This window comes from Macaca thibetana, chromosome 1 (genome assembly GCF_024542745.1).
Source record: "Macaca thibetana thibetana isolate TM-01 chromosome 1, ASM2454274v1, whole genome shotgun sequence".
Lineage (NCBI taxonomy): Eukaryota > Metazoa > Chordata > Mammalia > Primates > Cercopithecidae > Macaca > Macaca thibetana.
Window position 1 is genome coordinate 43808775 of NC_065578.1, and position 20603 is coordinate 43829377.

Genomic DNA, 20603 nt, shown 5'->3' on the forward strand with positions numbered 1-20603 from the left:
TCAAGGGGAGGGGACATACACCCCCCTTTTGATGGGAGGACTGGCAAGGTCACATTGTAGAAACATATGTGGGATGGAAGATATGGTTGCAGCCGTCTTTGGACAATATAATCTGCTACTGAGGGACAGCCTGCCCCGCTCCTCCTAGTCCAACCCTTATTCAGTTTAAGTCATCAGACTTGACTGATCCTCCTTCCTTCTACCTTCTAACCGAATCCCCATGCAGGGTGCAGGGGATCCCATAGTGAATCAGAATGGTCCCTGACCTTGAAAGTTCATAGCATGAGGGTTGGGAGGGTCGGGCAGTACAAACCCGGAGGGATGGAGACTGGTCTATGGGAAGAACTGGAGCTGGGGGGTGTCAAGGAGGCACCAAACCCAGCACAGAGCACAGAAGGTTTCCTCAGGAAGGTGAGGCCTGAGCTGAATTTTGAAGGAAGAAATATTTAGTCATCTATCGCTGTGCTACAAATTATCCTAAAACCTAGCGGCTAAAACAACACACATTTATTATCTCAGTTTCTGTGGTCATCAATTCAGGAACAGCTTAGCTGGATGGTTGTGGGTAGTAGTGGCTACTGGCTGGGAATCTCTCATGAAGCTGCAGTCAAGATGTGAACCAAGGCAACAGTCATCTGAAGATCTGACTGGGACTGCAGGATCTGCTTCCAAGATGCTCATTCACATGGCTGTTGGCAGGAGGCCTCAGTTCCCCCACATGTGGGTCTCTCCATAGGACAGCTTGAATTTCCCTATGACATGGCAGCTGACTTCCCACAGAGCATGCAGTCCAAGAGAGGACTAAGGAGGATGCCACAGTGCTTCTTATAATATAGTCTGGGAAGTCACACAGTGTTGCTTCTGTTCTGTTCTATTCTATTCTATTCTATTCTATTCTATTCTATTCTATTCTATTCTATTCTATTCACTAGGAGTAAGTCCTCAAGTCCAGCTCATTCTCAAGGGAGAATAATTAAGCTCTAGAAGCTCTATCCCTTGAAGGGAGGAGTATCCAAGAATCCATGGGCATAGAAGACTATACTAGTGATAATAATAATAATCCTTGTTGAACACTCACTGTGTGCCGAGTATTTTACATTGCATTAATTTATTTAATCTTCACAACAACCCTCTGAAGTAGGTGATAATAATTGCTCCCTTTTTACAGTGGAAGAAACTGAGGTGCAGATGAGTTAAGTGACATCTCTAAGGTTGCACAGCTAGTAAGTGATGAAGATAAGATTCAAACCTAAAGTAATCTGACTTCAGTACCCATGCTCTTAATCACTCCCATCCCCACCACTTCCCACACACGCCTGGGATTGGCCTGCCAGTGGCAGAAAGTGGGGGAAAAAAATCCTTCTGCAGTTGAGTTCCATATTTTGAGTGTCCAGGAGGGGTCCTGTGTAATTTGCTCCCAGAGGAGGACTTCTCCTAACAGGGTCAGAGAATGGAAGCAGAGGATAGAGGAGTCTGCCCAGCCTTGTAAAAGCAGTGTGCCCCCTAAGGGCCTGGAGAATGGGGGCCCCCGGCTCTCTGTCTGCCTCCTCGGTGAGGGCCACATTACAGCGCAGTCCCAGGTGCTCCACACCAGCAATGTCCAGGGCGTGCACTTCTGCCAACAGCCTTCCTTGTTCCACACACCCACCCACGACCCTGCACAACCCCCTCATCCCCCACATCCTCCCAGAGCATCTCTGTGTCCATTTCCCTACCCCGAGCTCCATGCTTCTCGCGCTATGTCTTGCGTCCCCGCATCTGTACCCCTCACGTCGCGGCCCAGCCCAGCACCCCTACGCCCATGCCCCCTCCGTCTGTGCACGCCCTGCGCCCCCGGCACGCGCCCCCCTCCAACCGGGTGTCTGACAGCCGGACAGCGGGATCTGCACAGCAAGTGAAATTCCCGTCGGATCGATAAAGCCGAAGCGCTGGCGGCGACGGGTCGATGGTTTTATCTGTCTCGGCCCCGCCGCGCCCGGCGCGCTGACAGTCGGACCGGCCGGCAAAGGCGTTCAAGGGCAGCCGCGCCCGCGCCCCCTCCCCTCGCTTCTCTCGCCCTCCCTCCCTGCGGCCGCTGCGCCCACCGGACTGCGGGCTGGACCGGCCCGCCGCCGCCCTCGTGATTTATCTGGATTTTTAATTGGAAAAAATTTGCGAATTAATTGATTTCAGGAACTTGCCAATTAACATTGTAATTGGGTGCGTGATAAATTCCCAAGGAGCGTGTCAGCTCCCTCCGGGCTGACGGCCGCGCAGCGGGGAGCGCGGGGAGGGCCCCAGCCTTGGCTGCCCTTGCCCCGCCCCTGCCCGCTCTAGGGAAGCCAAGACAGCAGAGGAGGTTGGGAAAAGTTGACACACGGGTTCCTGAGACCCCTCTCCACTCCCCACCATCAGCTCCCTGAGCAGAGGGGCCTGAAACCAGCCATTTCACAGATGGGGAAACTGAGGCCCGCAGGAGGGCAGAGCCTGTGTGTGCCTCACTTCCAGGGTCCTGGCAGAGCCCACATGAGGGCAGCCCCATCCACCAAAGGCACATGGTTGGAGGTCTCCTCCCCAGCTCTCCCTCCTCCCCTCCCGTCTCCTCTCTGCCCCAGCCCTTCTTTCCCCTGCTGGCTCCTCCCTCTTCTCGCTTCCAACTGTCCCCTTTCCTCTTCTACCCTGCCTTTGCCTCCATTGCCTCTTTCGCCCTCCCTGGCCTTCCTCAGCTTAGCCAGCTCCTGAGTCTGTGGATGCTGCCGCCAGGTGCCCTCCATCAACCTGGACATGTTCCCCCTCCACTTGACTGCTTCCTAAGGGGCTCTTCAGACTGGCCTGGTGTTCTGCCTCCTGCCTCCCTTTGCCCAACAACACAAAGCACACCCCACTAGGAGCAGGCTGCTATTTCAGACACACTCAGGGGCTCACAGAGAGAAGCAGGGACCTTCCAGCTCCAGAGCCAGGGCTGGCTGTGCCTCAGACACAGGCACAAACATATACAGGACATGCAGGTGCACACACACACCCATTCCAACACAGAGATGTGCCCACACACACACCCTGAAAGAAGTCTTGTCCCATGGATATCATTCCCATAGGTACATAGGCGCACAGACACTTACAGGAAGAGTAGTCAGAACTTCCTTTGGCAAAGTCCTTACGCTTTTCCAAACACTTTTCCATTTGAGATCAGAGGCTGTGCCAACACTCTCTCCCTCACCCCATCCTTTATCTTTCCCCTTCTCAGCCTCTTCACAGGGACTCCATTAGACCCCAGAACTTGGCCAGGTAGAACAAGGAGAGCGAAGTTAGATGGAAAACAGATTGTTGAGGGCTTTCAATGCTGGAGGACGTCCTTGATGGGGTGGAGAGTAAGCTGAACATTCAGGAGCCAGGGTGAAGCTCCGTCAGAGAGAGACAAGTGGGAGGGGCATGGTTGTGAGGCCAGTGTGGAGTGTGGATTGGGGGTAGAAGCAGGAGGCAAGGGAGGAGGTTGGCTGGGGTCCAGGGGAAAGTTGGTGAGGCTGACCCAGGACAGTGGCAGTGGCAGTGGGGATGCAGAAGAGGGAATGACGAGAGACCGGGTGGAGGAAGAAGCCACAGGACTTAGTTGGGGTGCTTATTGGGAGGAAGCTTTCTAACTTGGATGATTGCGAGAGTGATGGTAGCAGAGAAGCAAGTGTCTGAGGGGAGGAAGGGATGTTGGGCAAGCTCAGCCTAAGATGTCTCTGGGATGGTGATGGGGGAGGGACTGGATGTGCGGAGAAACAAACAGGGACATAAATAGATGGGGGCTGGAGGTTGAAGGGTGGGGGCGGAGGAAGGAGTTGGCCCCCAGACTTCCCAGTGGCCCTCAGGCAGGAGTTTCCACCCAGAGAGATGAAGGAGCCTTGGGCATGGAGAGATTGCACAAAAGTGGGGCTTGGCTTGGTGGGGCCTGAACTTAGAGATATTCTCTGGGAGGTTTCTGGAGCCACTCAAGATCTGGCCTCTGAGCTGGGAAACCAGCTCTCTGGCCAGCACTTTAAAAGGCCTGAAAGAAGCCAGAGGGAGGCTGGGTGACTCTAGAGGAGAGGCGGGGTGTGGAGATGGCAGTGCCCCCACCCCCACTTAAGCCTTATTTAAGGCCGGCCTCGGTGTTTGGTTGGGTAATGAACTAGATAAACAATTCCCCAAATAGATTAAAACGAAGTGTAACTTACAAAGGCGGCTGGTGATGATGGTTTATTCCCGGGCAGCACACCATTTCTTTATTTCCAAGGATAATTCAGTGTAAATCACCTTAATTAAAAGTGTCAGCCCAGCCCATGAATATTGTACTTAGGAACGCGTTTCCTGGGTCCCAGTTATAATTTAAAACCCATGGATCACTAGGCAGCGAGTGACTGAGCAAGGGAGGAAATCGTTGGGGGCGGGCTGTGGAAACAGGGAGGGACGAAGGCAGAGCTGATGGGCTGGGCGGGAGCCAGGCTGCCTACAGCTGCTGGCCTCAGACCTCTCTTCTATGAGGCAGGCCCTTCAGCAGACTGCTCAGCCTCTGGGGGGCCAAGCACACTGGGAGGTAATCAGGTTGTTTTAGGGAAGATAGGGAGGGGGTCCCTTGCTCAGAGAGAGGCAAGGAGCCTCAGGTAGTACCAATCCAATGCAAGGGACAGCAAAGAGTGTTGCTAGGAAAAGATCCAGAGGAGTGGATCACCAAGTGACAGGCTGGACATTCTGACCCTGAATGTCCCCGTTTCTGTTCACCAGCAGAGCAAACTGAAGCCCAGAGTCAGCAGTTCCCTCCCCAAAGTCACACAGCAAGCAAAGAAAAATAACTGGATTCTGCCCTCTATTCTAAGCCCTGGGTGTCTTTATGGAGGCAGCATGGTCATTTAAAAGCCAGCATTGTGGGCTTGGCCAGACACCACCTCAAATCCCAAACCCTCCACGGACTGTGTGACCATATAAATGTCATTTGACCTGGTAGTCAACTTTGTAGAGATTTTGCGAAGTTTCAATGAGATAACATATATTAAGGCCTGCCCCTGTCACATAGAGTGGGTGCACAATCATTGTTCATTCCTTCCTTTTCTGCTGTCACCTGATCCAACTGGAGATAATACTCATATCCTAGGGCAGAGCAAGCATGATGTTGTACAGTAGATGCCTCATTTCTGTACCAGAAATGGTGGTGGTAGTATTTGTTTACTGAGTGAATGAAGAAGTGAACAAATGATAAAAGCCATAGACTCAAAAACTAGTTGCTTCTCAAAAGCAGTTCTGTGTCCTCCTTGAATCCCCAGTCCCTACATCAGGGCTGGCATGAACCATTTATGAGCAAAACATAATTGAATGGAACCTGTTGTAGCAGGCCTTCCTGGTCTGTGATGCCCCCACTGTGTGATTAGACTGGGTGACAGCTATGTTTTTACACTCAGACCTTGGCCTCACTCTGCTGCTGGGCCTGGTGGCCCCTGCACTGGGATGTACATATGTTGTGCGTGTGTGTGCATATGTGTCTACATTTGTGGGTACATGTGCGTCTGGGTGTGTGTTGGTACACACAGGTGTCCATATCTATGCATGTGTTTATTGGACTTATGCACATGAGCAGCTATCATCTAATCTGTGTGGCTGTTGTAAATCTTTTTTTTTTTTTTTGAGACACAGTCTCACTCTTGTCACCCAGGCTGGAGTACAGTGACGCAATCTCGGCTCACTCCAACTTCTCCCTCCTGGATTCAAGCGATTCTCCTGCCTCAGCCTCCCAAGTAACTGGGATTACAGGCACCTGCCACCACGCCCAGCTGATTTTTGTATTTTTAGTAGAGACAGGGTTTCACCATGGTGGCCAGGCTGGTCTCAAACTCCTGACCTCAGGCGATCCACCAGCCTCGGTCTCACAAAGTGCTGGGATTACAGGCATGAGCCACTGTGCCGGACCATGAATCTGTATGGACATGTGTCTGGGAATATGCCTCTGTGGCCCTGTGCATCTGTATGCGTGTTTGAGTCTCCAGGTGTGACTGATTGTATCTGTGCCTGTTGGCAGAATTATAGGAAGTCTATGGGTATGTATATGTGTGCACCTTTATACCAGGGTTTCTCAACCTCGGCACAGTTGACATTTGGGGTCAGATAATTCTTTGCTGTGAGGGGCTGTCCAGTACACTGTAGGCTGTTTAACATCCTCTACCTACCACATGCCAGTAGCAACCTCCCCCTCTCCACTCAAGTTTTGACAATCAAAAATGTCTCCAGACATTGCCGGATGTCCCCTGGGCAGGCAAACATCCCTTCCCCTTCTCCCCTGTCCCCCATAGAGAGTCACTGCTGCATCCGAATCTGACTGTGCTTTTGCTGGCATGTCCGGTATGTCTGTGGGTGTCTAAGCTCATCTGTGCATGTTCCTTATGTCTACATTCGTTAAGTCCCTATGTGCCCCATGCATTCTGCCTTGGATGTGTGTCTGTGTGTTCTTGTGCGTTCTGGGTATATCTGCGGGTGTGCTGTACGTTATAGCTCATATGTGTGTCTGTACGGGGACCCTATGTGAATGGGCTGCGTCTGCCTCCGTGCATTCATCAGCCAGCACTTCTGTGGGCGTGTGTGTGTGTGAGTGCACGCGCATGAATGTGCGAGCACAGATGTGGTGAGCGTAGTGGGGGCAGCAGGCAGGGAGGGACAGGAACAGGGATATTAATGTTTCTGAAGTGGATCTGATTTGATACGTCTTGTTCCATTGTCAGCATCTGTTTAGCGGGGATTTGTAATACTTTGTGGCTCTGGATCACTCATGCTTAGCGCGGGATGTGGCCTTGCATACCAATTTTGTTATTAAACACAGTCCTCGCCTCCCCCACAGCCCATCCATCACCTCCCACCCCAGCCCCCGCCTGCTCTGAGCTGCCCACCATATTTCAGGGCCCAGCTCCCGCCTGCCTGCCGCGCCCGATGCCGGAGGGCCTGGGGCTGACAAATTGAATCAGGGGGAGATCATTCCTGGCCTAACACAGTTTGCAGCATGTTGGAGGGAGAATTGACAAGAGCCATGTCAGCTCCATCACCCCAATCCCACAGGAGCTAAGAGCGGGCTAGGGACAGGGGGTGGAGAGAAGGGGGTCTCCAGGACAGGCAGAATCTTCAGGGCTGATACAAGGAGTCAGGTAAAGTCCCTTTCTTCAGATCCACTGGGGAGTCTACCATGCCTAGTCTAGACATGCCTAGTGTCTGTGTCTCCCTCCCAGGGGCCACCACTAGCCCTTGGCCCATGAGAGAGGCTGAGCTAGGCTGGGCCATGGGAGTTGAAAGGACTGGGTGGAGCTTGGCGGAGCTGGGCTGGGCTAGGCTGGCTATGCCTTCTCTGTCTCTGGGGTCTTCTTGCTACTCTACTGTTGCATGCCCTGGGCGGCAGGCAGAATGGTTACCCTGTTCTCTTCTTTCTTGGCAGCAAGAATTCCCTTCTGAAGGATGCCATGGCTCCAGGCACCCCCAAGGTAGGTGGCCAATTACATGTTTTCCTCCTGCCCATACTAACCTAGGCCTATCCAGAACTGGTTCCTCCTGAGAAAAAGGAGCTTTTCTAGTATCCTCAACTATCTCCAGCTTTTCTAATATCCTCAACAATCTCCAGGTCTTGAACATCATCCTGAGGCCTAGGGCTGCACCGCGTGTGTGTAAGTGTGTGTGGTCTGTGCATGAGGGAGAGTGTGCTCATCTGACTTGCTCCTCTTCCAGCCGGGAGAGGGGTAGAGCCAAGAATGGCCTGGGAGATGTGGGTGACCCAGACACTAAGGGTGGGAAGACTCAAAGGAAGAAAGTGAGCTATAGCAGACGAAGAAAAATAAAGAAATGCAGGTCAAGATAGTGCAGGGCCCTAGATGCCAGACTATGGGGGCACAGGGGTGTGTGAGTGTGCAGGGGTGTGTGTGTGTGTGCGCGTGTGTGTGTTTGTGTGTACTTTGTCCTGAGGGCAACAAGGAGCCAAGGAAGAGGCTGGACTCATCTGGGGAACCAGTCTGCCTCTCTGAACAAACCCTGTGGGAGAAAGACTTGAAAGCATCAGATGGAGAAAGGGAAAATGAAGAGCAAGAATCTGGCTTAAAGGTGGGGCCAAGAGGCCTTTGCACAATGAAATTTGTACCAAGAACTCCCCAAAGATGGCCACAGACACTGTGGGTACTACTTACCCAAAGGTGGTTTTGAGAGGATAGATATATGGGGAGAACCAAACCCTCACTCACTGAGTATCCCCTTCCCCATTCCTCGGTAGAAGGCTGCATCCTTTCTCCCACAATTATTCAGAATGGGAGGCCACCCCTAGCCTATTTTATAGGAAGTGAGGAATGACTATGGAAGATTTGGGAAGGGTGGAATCAGTGAAGGAGAGTGTTTGGAGAGATTAGAGCAAAGGCAAAGGTGAGAATCTGGGGGACTCCTGCACTTGGTGTCAAGATAAGGTCTAGGAAGCAGGGAAGGAGACAGAGGAGGAAAGCTCAGTGAGTTAAGAGGGGCACAGGAGAGTGTGTTATCTCAGGATCCTAAGGAAGAAAGTTTCTAAATGTATCAGGTGGTCAGCAGTCAAACTGGGAAAGACTGGAGAAGGGGCTTGTTGTATTAAGAAGTCTGGCAGTGACTGTGACCTATAAAAGGTCAGTTTTGGGAAAGGAGAAAGAGTGACAAGTATCACCTCCATGGGGTAGGCCCAAATACCCTGCAAGCCTTTCAAAGGTATAGGAATGGATCGTGTACCTTCGTTTAGAAAACTGCTCACCTGAGCAAGCTGGGAGAGGAGCAGAGCGCCTAGCCCAGCCTTGGGTGGGTGTAGGCCTTGGCCAAGGAGGCAAAGCCCCAAAGAGAAAGGGGAGGCTAGGGGTGCCAGGCAGCTGCAGACTCACAGAGGTAGGGAGCTACAGTCATTGAGTGTGGCCCAGCCTGCAGCATGTAATGGTGTGGTTCAGGAAAGTCAGAGACAAGCTTCCAAGTCGGCCACCACAGGTGACAGCTGACACCTGAGCATGGCTGGCAGGGTTGGGGACTTGGACATCAGTGAGGCCTGTGTTCTAAGGACAAACCCCTGGCAGACACAATCTACCTCCGTCCCTAGCTCCCCACATATGCAGACCCACACACACTCAGGTCACAATACAGACATAGGAAGTCTTAAACATGTGTCCTGAAACCACAGACACAGGCATACTGACCATCAGACACAGAGACAAGGGACACTTGCTCACCCACTTCCAGATATATGCCCACACCCCCAAAGCTGAACAGTTCAGGGTCTATCCTCTGCCTTGACCTAGGCTTTAGGGAAGCAGGTCATGAGTGGAAGAGGCGAGAGAGAGAAGGTTCAAACAAGAGACTGAAAGGACAGGGAGAAGGAGGGAGGGAGGAGGAGGAGAGGGCGAGGGGGCCTTAGACAAGATTGATGGCCTCGTTGCCATTAAGAAAAAAATTAGCCGGTGGCGGCTATCATATTAAAGGGTGAAGAAGCCGTGAATTATTTTCTTAAAGATCTTATCGCTTACAATGATAATTTTACCTTCCAAAAGGCCACTTTTAATGAGGCGAAGAGCCAGGCAAAAAGTCATGATTTAATGCCAGGATTTTTTTTTCAAAACACATTTTACTGCTTTTTGGTCCATGTTTAAAAAGCGCCAGTGACCTTTTTTTATTCCGCTTGCCCCAGGTGTAACGCCGAGGCCTCTCAGGGCTTCTAACCTAGAGAGAGAGAGACAGAGAGAGAGACAGAGAGAGAGAGAGAGAGAGAAGGCGCACAAACAGGAGCTTTTTCATGGGCCAGAGGTCGGGGTGACCCACACTGTTCCCCCTCCTTAGCATCTTCCTTGGGACCAGAGAAGGAGAAGAACATTGCCTGAGAGCACCTCCTCTCTGAGCTGAGGGCTGGGTCACCCACGAGGCCTCCCATCGGGCTTGGGTGGGTGAAGAAGGAGCTCCACGTTGCAGAGAATCCCACGAAGGCCCTTTCCAGCCTCTTCTGTCCTCCAGCTCCTGGGGTATGGGCAAGTCAGGGAGCCCTGCCAGACCAGCAGCTGTCCCTTCCCTTTCCAGGGCCCTTTCCAGTCCAAGCCTGAGGATGCGCAGCATGGCCACCGCATGCGGGTCACATCCTAAGGCTCAGCCGGAGATGAAGGATAAATGGCTGCTCCATCTTCCCCAAATTGCTTTCTTTGGGCTGTCACTGGCGATTTGGCGTGGTTTTCTAAGCTGGGGAGGACTCCTAGGGAATTGTGTGCTTCCGGCTCAGAGCTGTACAGGCTGGAGAAGGTGGGGGGAGGAAGTATGGATTGCTTTCAGGCCTCCAGGCCCCCAGTTTGCAGCTGAACAGGCCTTGGCAAGAGCTGGCTCTCAGGCAGCATGTGCCATGTGGTATTTCAAATTGTGGTGCTTGCACACAATTTCAAGCAGACAGTTTATTAATCTAAACTGCAGGCGTATGTAGAAGAGGCCATACAAGATTGACATGGGGGGATTAGTTTTGCTGGGGTTTTTGCTGGGATCATCACCGTAGCACCAGGATAAGTGGACCAGTGTACATCCCTAGCTACACGTGGGAAACTCACATGCTATTTAATTTACTGTCTCTATTGTGGGGCTGCCATCAGCCTGTATTAAGGGCAGGCAGGGTAGCAGGTATATGGCTTTACCCCCAACCCTTCATGGGGATCCCAGAGTCTCTGCTCTCCAAGGAAGAACAAAACATATACAGTCTCAGCCTACTGGGAGTGGACTGGGAGTCTCGCTCCACTGGGGCAGAGATTAGCCTAAGCAGGGTCCCTCAGGGGATCTCTAACCATCCCTAAAACCAAGCCATGCTCTCCCACAACTACACTCCCAAGACTTGACCCCATGCCTTTAGAATCTCAAGAGTGGTCTTTCTATCCCTCAGCCTCCTTCTCTTTGCCTCGCTCCCCAAAGTGCCACAGGACTGGGAACTCTAGAGACTGACTGTAGGTCTCATTCGGCCTGAGGCCACATGTCCTTTTTCTTCTTCCAGTCCCTCCTGTTGTCTGCTTCCATCAAGAGGGAAGGAGAGTCTCCAACGGCATCACCCCACTCATCTGCCACCGATGACCTCCACCACTCAGACAGATACCAGGTGAGGAGGGGTGGTGGGTGGCCATGAGAAGCAAGCTCACCTGGGGGAAGGTTTCAAGAGCCTACCTGGTGCTAACTCCTCCTCTCCTCCGCAGGCCACAGGAGAGGCCTGAACTGGGTTTGGTTCCCTCTGTGTCCAGTGCCCCTAAATGAACTCAGGAGGCATAGGTGTCAGGGAATAGGCCTTAAATAGATGGATTTTAGGGAGAGATGCCAAGGTCACATGGGCTCCATGGGCTCTGAGCACCTCTGAATCATTCTATCCATCAGGAAGTATCCTATGGGGTTTGGTTTCATAAGAGACCCAGATACACAGCCCAGAATCACCTGAAGATTTCAGACTTCAAAAGCATGATACTGGCCGGGCGCAGTGGCTCAGGCCTGTAATCTCAGCACTTTGGGAGTCCCAGGCAGGCAGATCACGAGGTCAGCAGTTCGAGACCATCCAAGCCAACGTGGTGAAACACCGTCTCTACTAAAAATACAAAAATTAGCCAGGCATGGTGGCAGGCACCTATAATCCCAGCTACTCCGGAGGCTAAGGCAGGTGAATCACTGGAACCCGGGAGGCGAAGGTTGCAGTGAGCTGAGACCACGCCATTGCACTCCAGCCTGGGTGACAAAGCAAGGCTCCGTCTCAAAAAAAAAAAAAAAAGAAATAGCATGATACCTTAAGCAAATAACCATTCAATTCCGCCAACCCTGGACACTGCCTGTGAGCATCTTGGGCAAATAGGAAGGGAGTCATCACACAGTCCTACGAGATCATAGCAGAAGGGCCTAAGGGTAGCATCTTAGCTATAGATGGACCTTCTCTGGAGTAGGAAGGACAAAGAACTTCCCCCAAAACTTTTGTCTAAGGAGAGGCAGAGCCCTGTCTTTCAGACCCCCAGAGCCGTTCGATGGAAGAAAACAGTTCCTATTCCAAGGAACATTTGTCCAAATGGCAACAGGGCTTCTCAGGGAGGCCCAGTGTGAGAAGGGAAGAAGAGCCCTGATCTGATGTGGAAAAACAGGGCTGCAGGGACCTGTAAGCTGGGGTAGAGAACCAGGGGCCCTGCTGGCACACCTGACCCCTAATGGGAATTAGAGAAAGGTGTTCTCTCTGCACCCCTTCCTTACAGCTGACACAGCCTGGCCTGGCACAGGGTGCAGAGCTTGGAGAGTAGAGTGCCCAGCACGGCTGGACAGACTCCATCGAATGCCTTCACACGGGACTCAAACTGCAGAGCCCAAGTGCAAGCCCTGGGAAGGGATCCCTGCTCTCTCTAAAGGAACCCCAGTTTCAGAGAGGAAGCCCAATAAGCCCCTGGGAGACATTGCCCCAATCCAGACAACCCTGGTTCAAGGCAGAGAAATGACCAGACCCCAGGGAATTCTGATCTGAGAGGGAACAGAGACAAGGCTTTGTTCCAGAGCATTCTGGTCCGGAGGAACAGACAGAGCCCCACCTTCAGAGGCCTGTCCTCTGTACTGCACTCATGGCATGCACCTTGCCATCTGTTCAACCAGGAAGAGTAACCACCAGGCAACAATGCCTCAACTCCCTGACCCACCTTCCTCCCCACAAATGTCAGTATTTCTTTTATCTCCTAAAGACTATGAGGAAAGCTATGGACTCTCTTGCCTAAAAACATACACATGTGTTTTTACATACCACATAGGCACACACACATGCAGTATTATACATACAATTTCAGGAGGTTAGGAAAGCTCTAGAGCCCATCCCAGTACCACTTAGAGATCTCTGAAGCCCAGGTTAAGACCCAAGACCCTGTTCTAGACTCTAAGCACACATCTTAAAGGACAAATCAAACTACGTTGTATCCTACAAAATAAAGCTGAAGCTCCTTATCATGGCAGCAAGGCCTTCTGTGATATGGATTCAACCTATATGTCCAGCTTCTATTCCAAATACTGTCCATGAATCCTATGGGCTATGCTCACTGAACTAACGCTAACCACTCCCTGGATGACACATTCCTTTCTTGCCTCTGTATCTTTTCACATGCTATTTCTTCTAACAGAACTGTTTTACCCCACTCCATCAAATTTCTATTTATCCTTCCAAATCCTGCCCAAATATTATCTCCTCCAGGAAGCCTTTCTGGATGAGCTATCTCATGACCCTTGTGTGTCCTGGTTATTGCCCCTGTCACCCTACATTGTGATCACCTGTTTAGGTATGTTTCCGTTATCTACAAAACATCCCAAAATTTAGTGGCTTAACACAACTCATTATTTATAATGCTGTGGGTTGAGTGGGCATTTCCTCACTCATGCAGCTCATTCATCCTGGAGGACAGGCTGGGCTGGAAAGTCCAAAATGGCCTCACCGCATGTTTGGGAGATTGGGTATCTTGGCGCTCTTCCATGTGGCCTCCCATCCTCCAGTACATTCAATAGCTTTCTTTCTTAGCAATCTCAGGGCAGTGTCACACCAAGAAGGTAAATTCCAAAGCTACAAGGCCTCTTGAGGCCTAGAATCTGGAACTCACACATCACTTCTACCACTTTCTATTAAGCAAAGCAAGTCACAAAGCTAGCCCATAATCAAGGGATGAGGAAAGGCAGCTCTTGATAGGAGAAGATGCAAATAATTCTGGCCGTATTTAATCTTTCACAATGAATCTGACTCCACTAGACTTGGAGTTTCTCCAAGGCAAGGACCTTGTCTTATCCTTCTTTTTTTTTTTTTTTTTTTTTTGAGACAGAGTCTCGCTCTGTCGCCCAGGCTGGAGTGCAGTGGCGCAATCTCGGCTCACTGCAAGCTCCGCCTCCCGGGTTTACGCCATTCTCTTGCCTCAGCCTCCCGAGTAGTTGGGACTACAGGCGACCGCCACCTCGCCCGGCTAGTTTTTTTGTATTTTTTAGTAGAGACAGGGTTTCACCGTGTTAGCCAGGATGGTCTCGATCTCCTGACCTCGTGATCCACCCATCTCGGCCTCCCAAAGTGCTGGGATTACAGGCTTGAGCCACCGCGCCCGGCCATCCTTCCTTTACTCAAACATTTATCTAGTACTCACTCATGCTCAGCTTTGTGTCCTTGCCTTCAAGGGGTTAGATTTGCAGATAGATAATTACGGTCCAGTGTTTTGAGTGCTATGACAGGAGTATAAATAAGTTTCTAGGGGCCAGGCACAGTGGCTCATGCCTGTAATCCCAGCACTTTGGGAGGCCAAGGCAGGTGAATTGCTTGAGGCCAGGAGTTCAAGACCAGCCTGGGCAACATGGCAAAACCCTGTCTCTACTAAAAATATAAAATTTTTAAAAAATTAATAATAAAGAATAAGTTTCTAGGATACTACAGTAGAAGGAAGGGAAAATCAGAGCAAGCTTCACACAGGAGATAATGACTGAAAATGGACTCAGAGAAGGAATAGAAGTTCACATGGCAGACAAGGAAGAAAGGTTACTCCAGATATAAAGGCAACACTATGTACAGAGAACATAGAGGTGTAACAGAATGATATATCTGGGGACCTGCCAGTAGTTTGGTTTTGTTAGAAAGTAGAACGCAAGGAAAGTTAGTAGATGAAGCTGGAAAGCAACCCAGGGACTAGCTGGGTATCCCGTCCCTTGCTCTTTACACAAGGCCTGGCATGCAGTAGTTGTTCAGCTATGTTGGATTTTTAAAGTCACTGAGCTAGGCCTTGAAAGCAGGGGGTACTGGTTTCTGGGTTTTTGTTTTTGTTTTTTATAGAGACAGGTGCTCACTATATTGCCCAGGCTGGTCTTGAACTCCTGGGCTCAAGCAATCCTCCTGCATTGGCCTCCCAAAGTGCTAAGATTAAAGGCATGAGCCATCGTGCCCAGCCTTGGTTTCCAGTTTGAATTCTCATTTACTTAGCCCCTGCTGACTGACTAACCCTCTTTATGATTACCTCACTTAAACCTCATAGCAACTGTATTCATCATCCCCAATCTATTACCAAGGAAACAGGCCTAGAAAGAAGTGACTTTTCTAAGAACATATAAATTGCAAGTAACAGAATTAGGACTTGAACTTGAGTCTGTTTGGCCCTAAATCCGAGATTGTTTCCCAACCCATCACTGGGCTCAGGGCTTATAAAGTCTTTCTCCCCTTCCCACTGATGTCTCTTTCATGCAAGACACTGTGCTGGGTAAATGGCTAGAGATGACCTCCCAAGTACAAGGGACAGATATGTAAACAAACAGTCAAAATATACATAATCAAAGAGAAGCAGTGGAACTGCGAAAACTCAGAGGAGGCATCAAACCCAGGCTTGGGGGACAGAACTAAGTCTTACCAGAGTCCTGAAGGATGAACAACAGTTAACCCAGCAGGGGATACTGGAGGCCATGGAGGCTCTCTGGCCTGCAGTCCAGAGCATGGAGTGCTCAAAAAGCTACAGTTAGCTCTGCAAAGCTCAGTGGCAGGAGTGTAAAGGGAAAGAATAGGAGTGGGAGAAGAGTCTGGCGAGGCAGACAGGGCAGGCCTATATGCCAGGTTGCAGATCTTGGTGGAGAACCACTGAAGGATTTAAAGAAGGAGAGGGTTAATTTTGTCCAATAGAAGGATCACATTGTGTGTAGTGTGGAGGATGGGTTGCAGAGAGAGAAGCTGGAGACCAAAAGATGAGACGGGAAACAGCTGCAAATTTAGAAAGCTCGTAAGATTATGTATGACTGGAACACAACGACAACCAAGGTAGGTACAACCATGGAAAAAAACTCAGGGCTGACTTGCCTATGCCCAGCACCATGCTGGGCTCTGGGTTCACCCAAATAACTCACACATGGCCCCAACCCTGAAGTGGTCAGTCCACTGATAAAAACCTACACAAGCTATGATAATGGCGCAGAGATGAATGTACTCTTACACAAGGCAAAGCTATTTTTCAGTTACAGACCAGGAAGGATGAGTAGGAGATACAGAGGTGGAGATGAGAAAATCAGAGACCTTTCAAAGTAGACTTTCAGGATCTAGAAAAGGACTGAGTGTGAGGGATGAAGAAGGTGGGGTCAAGGGCGACTCTCAACTTTACTCTGTGGGCACACCTGAGTAGATGATGGCTTCCTCTTTTGAATAGGGAACCCAAAAGAAAGGCCTCTGTTTGGAGGATACCGAGTTTAATGTTGGCCATGTGGGTATGCAGTGCCTATGGGAGCTCCAGGGGCCATGCAGCAGACAGCTGACATGTTGGGAGTCGTCTGATAACAAAACTGGGTGGCCTAGGGGTTGGGCAGGGATCGCCCACGGACGATCGGGAATTCCGACGCCTTGTCCCCTGCAAAGCGCCCAACGCGATGCCTGTGCCCTAAGGGCAGCCGCGCGGAAGGCAGGCACAGGAGGCGGGAGCTGGGGCCGGGCGGTGGGGCGAAAGGAGCCCCGCAGCGGGAGGGGGCGTGGAGCGGGGGGTGGAAGGACTTTGCAGCCGCTAAAGCTGGGGTTGGTAGGCTTCACGGCGGTGGGACGGACCCCGGAGAGGCTTCTGCCGGTTGCTACCGGAGTACAAACGGCAGCTTCCTGGTCTCGGTCCGGCCGCCCCCCCGCCGAATTGTGAACTTTCACCCCCAGCGCGCGACGGCGGCAGATCACGTGATCAGGGCCAACATGGCCGCCGCCGCCGCTGGGAGCTGAGGTGCCGCCGCCGCCGGGCAGCCGGGGGGAATCCGCCCGCATCGCCGCCTTCGCCCGCCGGGCGGCCGTGGGGCCCAGAGCGCCGGAGGCCGGGGCCGGGGCGGCACCGCGCAGCGGCCACGGGGTACCGTTAGAGCAGCGCCCGGCGGCTATGCCGAGAGCCCGGAGCGGCCGGAGGAGCAGAGGGGCTGGCGGGAGGGAGGAAGTAGGTTTGTTTACGGGCTGTTTGGGGCGGAGCAGGCTTGGTTGGGGGTCCGGTGCTGGGGCGGGGGTCAGGACTCCAGGCCGCGCCTGACGCTCTCTTTTCTTTTCTTGCATCTGCCCGCGATCTTCTCCCAGACCTTTCTGCGAGTACGAGCCAACCGGCAGACCCGACTGAATGGTGAGTCCTGCCCGGCCCCTCCCTCCGCCCCACCCCCGGCCTCCTCCCTCCCTCACTGCCTGCGGCTCCTGGCTTGCCTGGGTCTCTTCGACTTTGGGGCCCATTGGCTTCTTCGCAGTCACGGCGCCTGAGTATGTGCAAACCAAAGCTGCCGCTCTCAGTTTCCCCGTCTGTCTAATGGAGGTATGGCTCCCAGCCCTTGCCCAAACCTCTCTAAAGGCCCTGAAGAGCCCTGGGGGGAGGGCAATAAGTGCCGGAGAATGAGGAACGAGCTACACAATTCTACTCGGGAGCTCAGCTTTGAATTTGCAAACTGCTGGGACCTCACTATACAAACCTGCAGGGCGCTGAGAATGTTTTTCTTCCAGTTTTTAATCAGTGCCCAGTAGTGTGAATACAGCCTCTCTGCTGAGACTTGACAATACAGTGAGATCTGGAGTTCCCACGGCAACAGGAACTAACTCATCCCAGGGCTCTTTGAGTTATCAGTCGGCCCACATTTCACAAAGGTGATCAGCGTGGGCTCGACAGCTCTTAGAGGCCTTCTCTGAAAGCAGGCCATGTATGCACTACCTAGCAGCCCCTCTTTTGGATGCAAACCTCTAGAGCATTCCTGTTTGCTGAATACAATTGAACGATCCTAGCTTTTTGTGCTTACTGAGGTGTGGTATCTGGGGGGTGACTGTAAGGGGTTTAGGGTCTCTGGACCAGCTGATAAGTGAGAGAGGCCATGGAGTTCAAGATCCCCAGATCTTACCACGTGGGTTCTGCTGCCAGGCTGAGCCCTGGTTGGAAAAGGGAGAACATTCATGATGAGCTGGCGCCATGTTAAGCACCATTCTCACAACACCTCTGAGAGGAGTATTACACACCTTTTGTGAATAAGAAAACAGGCTCTGAGAGGTGAAAGTGGTTTGTTTAAAAGTACACAGCTGGGATGTAACTGAGCCATGATTCATTTGAAGTTTGTTTCCCGCCAAAGCCGGTGTTTCTCCAACCACACCATGCTACCTCCTTGGCAAATGCTTTGATTCTTCCTACTCATACGTAGCCTCTGGATAGAGAACAGAGCTTTCCCTACTACACTTTGGTAAGCTTAGTTCAGGATTTAGAAGATGAATGGGAAGGTGAAAACCAAACCTGCCTGCCTTCTCTGAGAATTTCCAGATGAAGCCCAGTCCATCAGGGTGCTTTCCAGGGACAACAAGGGATCATCTGCTGGCCTGTGTGTCCTGAGCAAGGAGCACATCCAGTATCATGCTTTTCTTGACCATTCCATGAGATTCGTTTCCTTAATCATCGAACATTGTGGTATCATCAGCACCTTCTTACCCAGGGAGGCATTCTCTTGGTGTAGGCATGGTAGGGAGGAAGCTTTGTGTTGGCACACTGCTCCATACTACACTTCTAAAACTCTCAGGGTCCTTTGCTCTATGCCTTTCTGAGGTTTCACGTCCATTGTCCATCCCAGCCCTGGCTCTACAGTGTCAAGGCTACCTAAGTTTGAGATTCCAAGAGTTAGGGCAGCCAAAGTGAAGAGTTCTCAATCTTTGTGCACAAAGTCAAGTGGGGCACTAGGACACAGTCATGTCACCTATAGTGAAAACACAGGAAATTGAAGAGATGGACTGGGCTACAGACCAAGTTTTCTCAGACTCCATGCCCAGTTCTGGCAGGATGGTAGCTTTCCTTTTGGTTTGGGTCTTTGTGGGGTCGCTCTGTTTTGGAGTTGGAGTAGCTCCCTGCCTCAGGCTCACAACAGGCAGGAGCTGGAGCTCTAGCACACTCACTGGGACCAGTCTTTGTTGATGCTGCTCAGTTAGGGGGTCCCCTTGGAACAGAAGGGCATTCTAGGTTATGAAGTCAGGCCTGGTTTCCTATCTTGCCTTTGCCACTTTTTAGCTACTTGGACACGTGCCTTGATCTAAGCTTCGAGTTTCTTCATCTGTTAAAATGGGATAATGCAATCTAGCTTCAGCAAGTGGTAGTAAATGAGCTACCTTGGGTAACGTACTTGGCTATGAGCCTGACACACAGTAGAAGCTCTAAATTGTAACATAGCAGCTCTCACCTGTGTTCCCCTCCTAGATTGCATTCATGAACTTCTTGTCAGAGTCACTGTCCATGAGAAAGTTCTTCCTGGCCCTGCACTGGGGAACCTTTCCCTCCTTGGCTGGCTCTCCCGCCTCCCCATCAATTTGGTCCCAGAGTAGCCATCTCTGATCCTGCTGTGGCATTCTGGAAGGGGCTAGAGGGAACAGAGTTTCTTGTTTCGACCCCTTCCTGCTTCAGTGACAGGAGGGCTACAGAGAGGGATTCCTGAGCTAATTAGAAATGATTGCATTGCTCAGCATTAATTAGCAGTGCTGTGGGCTTGCAGTGTGCACTTTGGAACTGAGCCCCCTGTGGGACAACATGGCAGGCAGCCCTCTGCCTCCAGGGCCTGCCAGCCCCTCTGTACTGATTAGAAATGATGGAACAGGTTCAGGTGGGCACAATAAGGGCTGCCTTCTCAGGGTTCCCTGAGCCTTCTGACCTGGCTGCCAAAGGTCTGACCCAGACCCTCTTACCTTTGTGACTGGGCCTCAGTCTCCTCTTCTGTAAAATGGGATTAGTGGACCTCAGAGAAATTCTTCCTGTTAAGATTCTAGGTGGGATGCTAGGAGTTGTACCTCAGGGCTCTTGGCCCAGGAACAAAAGAGGATTTAGCTGATGAGTGAACAGCAGGCCAAGTCAGGCCACTGGAGGGGTTAGGTTCTAGCCAAGAGATGCTCTTTAGAGTTGTATTTCCCGACACCAAAAGAGTTCATGGTCTTGGCTTTCTGGAGAGATACCTAGCAACATGGAGTGTCTTTGCTCATTGGACTCTTACTGAACACTGCAAGTAAAGGTATGGGTAGACCTTGCACCAGCTGTGGCCAAAGAGTAGACTTACTCACTGGCTTAGTTAGCACCAGTCTCCTCCCCAGGTGCTCTTGGCAAAGCGCAGTCCCCAAAGGAGCAGGAGGTACTTCAAGATGAGGGCCAGATCAGGCACTGAATAAAAACGCTAGTGGTTGGCAAGAGGTCAGGATGTGTCAGCTCCACTGGGACCTTGGGGGCTGCAGTGACCGTCTGCTTGTTCTGTGCTTTGTTTTCGGTTCCCCCGTGCAGCTCGGATTGGGAAAATGAAACGGAGGAAGCAAGATGAAGGGCAGGTATGTCCCCTGTGCAACTGCCCCCTGGCAGGATCGGAGCAGGAGATGAGTAGGCATGTGGAGCATTGCCTTTCTAAGGTAGAGGGGCCATCACCACCCACCTTCCTTCCCCACTCCCTTTCCCCGACACTAGCTGCAGACTACCCCTGAATCTGTGGGCTCTTGGGGTCTCCATGTGGTCTCAGCAGCTTCTTCACTTCTGTCCACTGCTCTCTCCCTTTGCTTTCACTCTCACTCATTCCCTCCTTGGGCTCCAGTGGAAAATTTGGGAAGAGGCCCAGGTCTTTGACCTCTAAATTGGTTTGCTTCAGAGGAGCCCTAGAGCTGAGGGCCCACTTGG

The 20603-nt window shown here is 51.6% G+C and overlaps 1 protein-coding gene across 2 annotated transcripts in view; it reads left to right on the plus strand.

The window, feature by feature from the left end:
- The window catches only part of RNF220 (ring finger protein 220), a 253111-nt gene that overhangs the window by 216108 nt on the left and 16400 nt on the right, over positions 1–20603 (plus strand). Inside the window, exons 4-7 of one of the 2 annotated variants that reach the window (XM_050799840.1) lie at positions 7409–7454; positions 10979–11080; positions 17024–17066; positions 20220–20263. In XM_050799840.1, coding sequence (XP_050655797.1) covers positions 7409–7454; positions 10979–11080; positions 17024–17066; positions 20220–20263 — 235 coding nt within the window. Of the gene's footprint in view, positions 1–7408; positions 7455–10978; positions 11081–16178; positions 16383–17023; positions 17067–20219; positions 20342–20603 lie in introns of those variants that run through there. The other variant, XM_050799830.1, reaches the window with a different exon arrangement.